The sequence below is a fragment of the Pomacea canaliculata genome, linkage group LG10 (genome assembly GCF_003073045.1).
Source record: "Pomacea canaliculata isolate SZHN2017 linkage group LG10, ASM307304v1, whole genome shotgun sequence".
Classification (NCBI taxonomy): Eukaryota; Metazoa; Mollusca; class Gastropoda; order Architaenioglossa; family Ampullariidae; genus Pomacea; species Pomacea canaliculata.
Genome location: NC_037599.1, coordinates 9,062,383 through 9,073,609, shown reverse-complemented (window position 1 = coordinate 9,073,609; position 11,227 = coordinate 9,062,383). Strand labels below are relative to the sequence as shown.

At 33.9% G+C, this 11,227-nt stretch overlaps 3 protein-coding genes across 3 annotated transcripts; 2 read left to right on the top strand and 1 right to left on the bottom strand.

Moving 5' to 3' along the window:
- Positions 1–420: 420 nt before the first annotated feature.
- LOC112574168 (WD repeat domain-containing protein 83-like) lies at positions 421–3,589 on the bottom strand. Its single transcript, XM_025255054.1, has 7 exons — positions 3,398–3,589; positions 2,700–2,924; positions 2,289–2,401; positions 2,024–2,156; positions 1,501–1,609; positions 1,064–1,178; positions 421–760 (listed from the first exon to the last, which is right to left on the bottom strand). Exons 1-7 carry the CDS (start codon positions 3,474–3,476, stop codon positions 617–619), a joined length of 918 nt encoding a protein of 305 aa, XP_025110839.1. The 5' UTR covers positions 3,477–3,589; the 3' UTR covers positions 421–616.
- A 172-nt stretch (positions 3,590–3,761) lies between these two features.
- On the top strand, positions 3,762–6,193 carry LOC112574180 (protein mago nashi homolog). The gene is made up of 5 exons (XM_025255071.1): positions 3,762–3,915; positions 4,257–4,315; positions 4,825–4,935; positions 5,419–5,501; positions 5,899–6,193. Exons 1-5 carry the CDS (start codon positions 3,780–3,782, stop codon positions 5,996–5,998), a joined length of 489 nt encoding a protein of 162 aa, XP_025110856.1. The 5' UTR covers positions 3,762–3,779; the 3' UTR covers positions 5,999–6,193.
- A 904-nt stretch (positions 6,194–7,097) lies between these two features.
- Positions 7,098–10,725, top strand: LOC112574183 (protein mago nashi homolog). The gene is made up of 5 exons (XM_025255075.1): positions 7,098–7,245; positions 7,573–7,631; positions 8,499–8,609; positions 9,094–9,176; positions 10,419–10,725. The coding sequence occupies exons 1-5, from the start codon at positions 7,155–7,157 to the stop codon at positions 10,516–10,518; spliced, it is 444 nt and encodes a 147-aa protein (XP_025110860.1). The 5' UTR covers positions 7,098–7,154; the 3' UTR covers positions 10,519–10,725.
- The last annotated feature ends 502 nt before the right edge of the window (positions 10,726–11,227 follow it).

Below are 11,227 nucleotides of genomic sequence, written 5' to 3'. Positions count from 1 at the left end.
GAAGATGTGTATGCCCAACTGCCGTCTTTCAAAATGGTTTACCCATGCTGACCACAATGGAGGAAGGTTGTTGAAAAACTCATGTCTTATTTATTTTTCAAAGGGCCAATGAAAGTAAATTCTTCCTGCACTTTTTACAAGTTTTTCACTTGGTGCCCAATTTTTGTGCTAACTAAACTTCGACTTAACAGGTCAGCCTCAGGCAAACGATCAGAGGTATAAGAACACCTGCAACTCCTGCATAGTCTTGATTGCACCATAGCCGGATTAGCCCATGAACCTATAGCAAAACAAGTGTGGTCCACGAGATGATGGCGACATAATGGAACAACTGTTAATATGAAAACAGGCCTGCTGCTGTGTCATCATCTTCCTTTGAAACATAAGCACCTTTAACAATAAGGAAAGCACATACACTCATCTTCTGCATATATTTTATATTTCACACCTCATGCTTCTATACACAACATGAAAATAAGTATAAAATTTCTTCACTGATAAAAATCATATTCAGAGAATCATCATGGTCAATCAAATATGCTTGCTTCACAAGTCTCTGACAACCATCTCTGACTATCACAAACACAACAATATTCAACACAGCAGTATTTAGAGCCTAGCTATCACTCTCCACCTGTGAAGACTTCCACAAAAAGACCTTGTCAGCACAAGCAGTCAGAATGGATGGCTCTGAGTGGTGAGGTGCCAAAGAGTGAACAGTTCGTGTTGAGCTGTGGTCCAGCTTGTGCACCACCTTCGCCTACAACACCAGAAGATACATATATAAAAATGAAGCTGTGATGGAAGAATTTATACAAAAGCATCAAAATTCACATATTCTCTCTTTTTGGTTCATGACATTGGTTATCAAGCTGTTGACTGGGAGATGATTTCTCAAACATCACATAAATACCTATAGTAAACTGCTTTTGTGTCAAATTTAGCTTTTTAAACCTATCCAAAACAAAAAAAAACACATGAATTGGCATAATTTGTGGAAAAATCATAATTTAGGATACATCTATATGAACTATGAAGGAAATAAGACCATGTATATACTGACCTCAATTAGATCCCAGATGTAAACACACCCGTCTTCAGAGCCACTAAATATAAGTGTGTCCTCATGATTGAGACAGCTGTCAATTTTATACTGTGTATTTTTGTGCCCTGTAAATCTGAGAAAAAAAAATACACATTCACTTTTCCCTTTGAATAATTAGCTTCACACATGCACACATACATCCATCTTTACCATGGACAACCTCGGACTGCAAAGGGAATGGAGCTATTGCAAGAGGTATTTACATTATTAAAGTTTATTTTCCAAGTCAGACAAGTTGCAGATGTGTGATGAAGCAAAACTAAGCCTGTCAGCAAAACTTGAAAACGTGGCTTGGCACAGCAGACACATAAGAAAACATTATGCATACCTCATTTATTTTAAGAATCATGAATTAAACTCAAACTTAAAAATGATTGAAAAGGAGTACAACTCACTCATTTAGCATTTCTCCTGTGTCTTTGTCCATGAGCTTGATGGTACTGTCCTGGCAGCTCACTAAGCTGCATTGCCCATCACGTGTAAATGTTACACTTGTGACAGCCTCTGATTCAAAGTGATGGAATCATCAATGAACAAGCATATAGAATAAAAAATATAAACTTTAAACAGTGTCCTGGTCTGAGTCAATGTCATGAAGTCTAGAAGGTACATGGAGATGGGGAGTGGGTGTGGGTTTAAGTGTTGGAGGGAGAGGGATTTGTATTTATGCATGTGCCAGTGAATATATGCATACACTTACAAACTTTCCAGAGATTTAAAGGGAAGCAATCTTAATTACAAATGAGTGTTAAATAAGCTATATAAATGTATGTAGATACATATATATGTAGGAATTACATAATTATATTAATCTTGCATCATAACATGAAGGAATATTTTATTATAATATAATTTTTATAATAAAATTAATTCTGAAGAGTTATAAAATATAATAAAATAAGTTGAATAAGTACACACTGCCAATTAAGTCAACATATAATCGTCCCACTCGTAGGTCATAGCGCCTTATACAACCGTCTGCTGATCCTGTCAGTATTTCATGGTCAGAGACTTCGATGCTGGTGACACCGTCTTGAGCTTCATCCAGTATCTGAAACATCATTTTCACAAAAAAATAGAATTCATCTCAATGTTAAAATATTTTGTAAACTGTACAATAGAATACATTATTTTTTTATATTTAGCTTTAGGGGCCTCTTTAAAAAAGAAACCCTGTTCATACCTGTATAGGTGAATGTCCACGGCTTCTGGTGTCCCATGCCCTGACTGTACTGTCTATTGATCCAGACAAAATGACACTTGACTCTTCATTAAACCTAACACAGTTGACTGTTCCTTTATAACAAACAAACAAAAAATTTCCATGACATATGAAAGATTAAAACAAATTCCCTAGAATATAAAATGACATGATTACGACAAAATTTTTCATCTTGCATTTCTTTTAAAGAAGTTTTAAATACTTATACCCACATGACTGCAATTACTACATATCGATTTTGGTATTATAAGCAGACACCCTCTAGTATTTGAGAACATAGAGTAACCCTCTTTAAAGATCATTAGAGCAATAGTTTACAAATGCTTAAAAAAAATCATGTAAAATTTAGAAAAAAAAGAAAAGAATGCTAACCTGCATGATCACGATATTTACGCAATGCAAGGCCTGATGCAACATCAAAAAGTACAACAGTTTTGTCCATTCCACCAGAGCAGATCTGACTATTGTCTCCAGATCCATGTGCATCCAATACCTCATGCCCATGGCCAGAATATGTTTTGAGGAACAGGGCACGATGAGGGTTCCATAGCTTTACTGACTTATCACTGCCACATGTGAGGCAGTAATTACTGTCCGCTGCAACATGTCAAGAATAAAAATGACACAACCACAACCACACAAATGATGATTTCACAGATTAAACTACCTGAAACTACAGAGTCTACATATATATACACTATACAGCAGATTACATCTTGTGAAGTGTGATACTGGAAAACCATAGAATATTTGTAATATTAATATGCAGGAAAAAAATTGCAATCCTAAAACATTACTGAATCAGAAAAATTTAAGTTTTGACAGGTACACAAAGCATTCATAAAATGGCATGCAAAACACACATGTATCATACATATTATATTTAATACAACATTCAGCAGCTGACAAAATCCCTCTTTCTCATGTTTAAAAAATGATTTTAGAGGGAAATTTTTTCTAAAAAATAACACAATTAATCAAGATTATTTTAAAAAATTAAAACTTCTACTAAGTATTTTACGAGAGCACTACACACACACAAAATGACACGAAGTTCATGAAATAACTACCACTGAATCGAACAGCCCGGACAGCTCCTTGTTTGCAGTCCAGAACATGTTCCTTGTGATCTGGAATTTTGTGTTTCATTTCAAAAATTAGAGCCAACTATTATAGCATCGCATTTTAACATTGTCTAGCGCTGGTTGCATTGAAGGGATTTAGCTCCCTTGGACTGATACACATTTGCTCCCCCTCCGCAATTCGAAACTATTACGAGAATGTATTTTTAACGTTAACTAAATACCGCAAAGTATCTTGAAAATAAAAATATAAAGGATACATTGTATCATAATATAATTCTTCCTTATTTATGACTAATATCGTTAACAAAAATCACCATTGTATAATTTTATTTGCTAGCTCTGCATTGAACGCTTGGCGGTACCATGGATGTATATCGGGATATCCGTTCTTGGCGGTACTTCCTGCGAAAGCATGTCGTCGACCGACTTTTACCTTCGTTATTATGTGGGACATAAAGGAAAATTCGGACACGAATTTTTAGAATTTGAATTCAGACCAGATGGTAAGTCTGTTTGTAACTATAGCGTTTAGTTTTCTTGCGTGTAATCATTGAAACTGATTAAAACAACATGCGGACAATGACACCCGAACCCTCATCATTCAAGTTTTATGAGCAATCATCATTCAAGGTTTCAAGCTAAATTAAATATTTGAATGTATTAAATTTGTCATTTGTACAGTTGTAAATAAATAACTTATCCTCTTATGTAACAAGCAGTCGTAATAAATCTTGCAGTAAATAATGATAAACAGTGCTGTGTGCATTGTAAATGCGTAACAAAACTGATGCCGTAATTTACAAAAAAATTTACTAAAGAACTTTTGTTGTAAATTTCAAAACAGGCAAGCTGAGGTACGCAAACAACTCCAACTACAAAAACGATACAATGATCAGGAAGGAGGTATGTATTTAGTTTGATCAGAACCCTACACATTTATTAACTTATACTGATACAGACAATAGTTAAGCACACGTATCAGTGATCAGCTTTATTCTTCCAGTGGGCAATTTGAACATGGGAAGGTGCTCTAGTTACAAAGTAAAAGTTAGAAGTAAAAGTAAGAATAAAGTTATAGTTCGTTGCAAGGTGCAGCATTAAAAGATGTCAACATGAAAAATATTAGTGATGAAAAAAAGAGGGCAAGTGACAATAACAGTAATCACTCGCCACTTCACACTTTACCTTTCACGGGTTTTTATAACAAATTATTTACCGTGAAATTCGATCAGTGAACAACATTTTTTTTATGAATTGTTAGATAAAAAAAAGCCCAAAGTGTATAAAAATGCATTACTAATATGAATTGTAACAATAAATAAATATTATAAATAATACAATTAAGATTAATTACAGTAAAAAGTGCATGAATTTACCTTGAATGTACCATCACATTGATTTTTCTTGTGAAGGCATATGTGCAAAAATCAGTGATGGAAGAATTGAAAAGGCTGATTGAGGACTCCGAGTTAATGCAGGAAGATGATGCTTTATGGCCTTCTCCAGACAGGGTTGGAAGACAGGTCAGTTACATTTAGTGAGGCACATTCCACTTTAAGTTTCAGTTAATAAACAAGGTTACCTGGGTCATTTGAATAATCTTCTTAAAGTTAACTATACCTCCAAATTAAGACTCATACATTTAATTTGGTTAGCAGGTTCTAAAGATGTTTTTTGTGGGTGTTCTTTTTAATCATAATTTTGAACAGACTCATAGTCTCATCAATATAGTACCTGTATTTTCATTTCGATTTGTCAGTTCAAGTTAAAAGCTTGAAAACATGAGTAATGACAAAATCAACATAAAATCATGTTTCGGTTTTACTTACAAATCTCAAATATTTAGAGATACCTAGATTTACAGGAAAGTTAATGATAAATTTGTCTTACGAGATTTCATTGAAGGATGTGAAACGTGTCCTTCAGAAATATTCTTCTAACTTTTGAATATGTTTTTTGGCTGCATGCAAGCAGTGATGCTAATGTTCATAATATCAATGTTGCAGGAACTGGAAATTGTGATAGGAGACGAGCACATTTCTTTCACAACATCCAAGATTGGCTCCCTTGTAGATGTGAATCAGAGCAAGTAAGATACTTTGAAACACCAGATCTCATTAAATTTGCACAGTAATTTTTTCTGTATTTTGCTACTTCTAGGGTTGAAGGCAAGAAAGGATGATAACAGTACTATTAATCACTCCTGAGGTTGGTTTTTTTTTTTCCTTCTGAATGTAACAATGGGACCTTCTACTGAATGTAATGAATTTTCAAGTGGTTTTTTTAAGGGGTGGGTGAAATAGAGGAATGAATTCAGCCTTAAAATTCAGTTTCAAAAACTTATTATAAAAGGAAAACATAGATGTTTAAACATGTCCTTTATAAGTGTAAAATATGATAGGTTTCAGAGCAGTTAAACAATTTTTTTAAAGCAACATAATGAAAGTTCCTATTTTAATTTTTCTTTTTTATTTGTTACATTTCAGGGACCCAGAAGGGCTTCGCACTTTCTACTATCTGGTTCAAGACCTAAAGTGTCTAGTTTTCTCCCTTATTGGGCTGCATTTCAAGATCAAACCTATTTAACCTATCTTCATCATTTCCTCTGTGGGACATTATGGTCATGTCAGTTTTCACATTTTAATAATGCACATAAATACACTTCATTTCCGCAATTTCGTTTTTATGGGTGGTGTGTGTGTATGTGTATAAAGATAGTAATTTGGAAGTAATTGTTTTGTTTCAAATTGTAAGGTGTAATTAAATAGTATGATGATGAAACATTGAGTGTTACATGAGTTTCTGTTCAGACTGCACTATCAGAGGTTAAGACATAAAGTGTTCTCAAGCCACAGAGTAGATAGAAAACGTAATATTATCTGGAAGGAAGAGAGAAGACAGTGATTTCACAGCTTGAACTACCTACTACAGCGTCTATATTTACACTATACAACAGATGTAATGTTGTGAACTGCAACACTGGAAAACCATAGAATCTAGTAATATTAATATGCAGAATTAAATTGCAATCCCTAAAACATTACTGAACAATAATATTTAGGTTTTGACTAATGACAGATACACAAAACATTCATAAGCTGGCATGCAAAACATACACAAACACATGAATAATATTATATTTAATACATAAGCATAAACCAATGCACAGATATAAAGTTTACGTAACTACTTTCAGCAGCTGACACAATCACTCTTTTTCATGTTTAAGAAATGGTAGGTTTTTCCTTGATATTGAAAGGTAATTTTTATCTAAAAAATACCACAGTTAATAAAAATTATTTTCAAAAATCAAAACTACTATTTACTATATTATGAGGGTAGAGACGCAAAAAATAAAGGAGAAAGAAAAATCAAACCAAGCTCATGAAAAAACTACCACGGAATCGGACAGCTCCTTGTTTGCAATCCAGAACACGTTCCTTGCGATCTGGAACTTTATATTTCATTTCAAAAATTGGAGACTATGCATTTTAACTTTGTCTAGCTCTAGTTGCATTGAAGAGATTTAGCTCCCTTGGACTGATAAACGTTTGCTCCCCATCCGCAATGCGAAACTATTAAGTGAATGGATCTTTGATTTAAAGATAAAATATTTAAATATAAAAGATACGTTTTATCATAAATCTAATTCTTCCTGACTTATGACTAATATCGCTAACAGAAATCGCCAGGGTGTAACTTTTTTTTGCTAGCTCTGCATTGCGGTACTTCCTGCGTAAGCATGTCGTCGACCGATTTTTACCTTCGTTATTATGTGGGACATAAAGGAAAATTCGGACACGAATTTTTAGAATTTGAATTCAGACCAGATGGTAAGTCTGTTTTGTAAACTATAACGTTAAGTTTTACTGCGCGTAATCATAATTTGAAACTGATTAAAACAACATGCGGAAAATGATATCCGAGCCCTCATCTTTTAAGTTTTCAAGCTAAATTAAATATTTGAATGTATTAAATTTGTTATTTGTACAGTTGTAAATAAATAACTTATCCTCTTATGTAACAAGCAGTCGTAATAAATCTTGCAGTAAATAATGATAAACAGTGCTGTGTGCATTGTAGATGCTTAACAAAACTGATGCCATAATTTAAAACAAAAAAAATTAACTAAAGAACTTTTGTTTTAAATATCAAAACAGGCAAGCTGAGGTACGCAAACAACTCCAACTACAAAAACGATACAATGATCAGGAAGGAGGTATGCATTTAGTTTGATCGGAACCCTACACATTTATTAGCTTATACTGATACAGGCAATAGTTGCTGACATGTTTCAATGATCAACTTTATTTGTCTTAGTGGGCAATTTGAACATGGGAAGGTGCTCTAGTCACACACACACCACTGACACTTCAACATTTTTTTGCTATACAAATCCATCATGTAATATATACAGGTCTTCCATTGTTATTAAGTGAAAAGTAGACGCTGTTAAATGTGAAGGAAATATATGTATGAGTGAGGGGGAAAACAAGAATTCACTTTTTAGTTTATGCAATAGCAGACCAATCAGCATGGCAGAGCCATATGGCCTAGGCTGATTGCCATACTTTTAGAAATAAAAGCATAAAGCATTAAAAATGTGAGTTTTTAGAATATGTATAAAATTCAAATTTATATTGATCTCAGCCAACTCTTTCACACACATACACTAAGGCAAAATTGACACATCAACCAAAGATGAAAAAGAAGAGTACATCGAAATTCACTTATTTTGCGGCAGAGATATGGCATAGAGGATGATTTGGTTAAATTAACTATAGGCAGTTATTGAATCTGCCTGTGGGCTGTCAACCCTGCCACACGCTATTTCTTTCGATGGCTTGGCTGCTTGCTTGCTTATTTCACTCCGGTCTGTCTTTTTTTCTATCACTGTGTCTTTAGTGCATTCTCAAATTACAATATTGTCCACATAGTTATGGCCTAGAATGCATGATAATTTAATTTACCTTGGCCTTGAATATCAATATTTATTTTTTGTTTTATTAAATGAAAAAAAGTAAAATAATTGTGAATTTCTGTATATATTACAGAATGTACTATGGCTTTGATTTTTCCTATGTAGGCATATGTGCATAAATCAGTGATGGAAGAATTGAAACGGCTGATAGAGGACTCCGAGATAATGCAGGAAGATGATGCTTTATGGCCTTCTCCAGACAGGGTTGGAAGACAGGTCAGTTACATTTAGCGAAGTGCATTCCACTTTAAGTTTCAGTTAATAAACAAGGTTACCTTGGTCATTTGAATAATCTTCTTAAAGTTAACTATACCTCCAAATTAAGACTCGTACATTTAATTTGGTTAGCAGGTTCTAAAGATGTTTTTTGTGGGTGTTCTTTTTAATCATAATTTTGAACAGACTCATAGTCTCATCAATATAGTACCTGTATTTTTCATTTTGATTTGTCAGTTCAAGTTAAAAGCTTGAAAACATGAGTAATGACAAAATCAACATAAAATCATGTTTCGGTTTTACTTACAAATCTCAAATATTTAGAGATACCTAGATTTACAGGAAAGTTAATGATAAATTTGTCTTACGAGATTTCATTGAAGGATGTGAAACGTGTCCTTCAGAAATATTATTCTAACTTGTGAATATGTTTTTTGGCTGCATGCAAGCAGTGATGCTAATGTTTATAATATCAATGTTGCAGGAACTGGAAATTGTGATAGGAGACGAGCACATTTCTTTCACAACATCCAAGATTGGCTCCCTTGTAGATGTGAATCAGAGCAAGTAAGATACCTTGAAACACCAGATCTCATTAAATTTGCACAGTAATTTTCTGTCTGTATTTTGCTACTTCTAGGGTTGAAGGCAAGAAAGGATGATAACAGTACTATTAATCATTGCTGGCTGGTTTTTTTTTTTTTTCTTCTTCTTTAAAATATAACAGTAGTACTCTTTTACTGAAAGTAATGAATTTTTCATGTGGGTTTTTTTTTTTTTAGGACTGGTGGTGTATAGGGCATGAATTCCGACTTTTATAAGTGTAAGATATGCTAGGTTTCAGAGCTGTTAAACTTTATTTGTTTTTGAAGCAAAGTACAGTGGAACCTCGGTTAGCGAACGCCTCGGATAGCGAATTTTTCGGTTAACGAACAAAAATTTCGCTAAAAATTTGTCTCGGATAGCGAACAAAATTTCGGATAACGAACAAAAATTCGTTAAAAATTTGTCTCCGATAGCGAACAAAATTCGGATAACGAACAGCCACGTGAACCACACGTGACCGACCAGCATGTAATCATTCGCGCTCGAGACAGTTACGATCAGTCGTTCCTTAACTGTGCGCATCCTTCTTATTTAGTGCTTGTTGTGCTTTATTTTAATAAGATAATCCTCAATCATGCTCCAAAGAAGATTAAGAGCAATTAATAGTAGTGAGTAATGACAAGGACGCGGCCAACAATGAATTGAAACAGGAAATGATTTCAAAGTATGAAGGTGGCATGCGTCTGTCGGATATGTGATGTCGTATTACGAAGAGTTTTACAAAAAGGCAGAAGAAGCAGACACTGACAAGTTTTTTCTTCAACCTCAAGCTACAGAAAGGAAGTCTCCCCCGATTTTATAATGTCACGTGTGCTCATGGAGAGGGGATTCAAAGCAGTAATTCCACCCTTCCCCCACACCTGTTTCCAACACGCCGTCAAAACGGCAAGTTTTCTGTTTAAATGCTTTCGTTAATGTTTCTATGTTTATTTAACTCTATTTATATTGCATTATAACCGTTCTCATTAAAACAAATACCTATATATATACAGCCTGTAACTTTCAAATAGCGAGTCAACAGGGGCTGGGAACCAATTAAATCTATTTCCTTTATTTCTTATGGAAAAATTTGTTTCGGATAACGAACATTTCGGTTAACGAACAGCTTTCCAGAACGGATTAAGTTCGTTAACCGAGGTTCCACTGTAATGCATCAGATGAAATTTCCTATTTAAGTTTTCTATTTTATTTGTCACATTTCAGGGACCCAGAAGGGCTTCGCACTTTCTACTATCTGGTTCAAGACCTCAAGTGTCTTGTTTTCTCCCTTATTGGGCTGCATTTCAAGATCAAACCTATTTAACCTGTCTTCATCATTTTCATCGTTTCCTCTGTGGGACATTATGTTCATGTCAGTTTTCACATTTTAATAATGCACATAAATACACTTCATTTCCGCAATTTCATTTTTATGGATGTTTGTGAGTGTGTATGTGTATAAAGATAGTAATTTGGAAGTAATTGTTTTGTTTCAAATTGTAAGGTGTTATTAAATAGTATGATGATGAAACATTGAGTGTTACATGAGTTTCTGTTCAGACTGCACTATCAGAGATTAAGACATAAAGTGTTCTCAAGCCACAGAGTAGATAGAAAACGTAATATTATCTGAAAGAAAGAGCTGAGGAAATAAATGCTAATGATGTCTGCACTGAATCCAGATAGCATAATGCATAAAAGCAAATTCATTGTAGATGCTGAAGATATTTACAATGATCTATTTAGTTTCACTGAAGACTGGTACTGTGAAATTTTTTTTTGAAATATTTGATATGAGCGTGTTTGTAATTTTATTACTAGGACTAAATAAGTAAACAAAGGGTTACAGAACAGCTTAGAAAAATTACAGACTATAATATATTTAAAATATAAAATGGTTGTGTCTAATAATTTTTGCAGCTGGCAACATCATCAGCATAGGGACTCAATGACTCGTAGTTATTTCCCATGGTTAATGAAACCTTTTAGAGCTACTCTTGATGTATAAAATGATAGCCCCAATGAACGGTTGA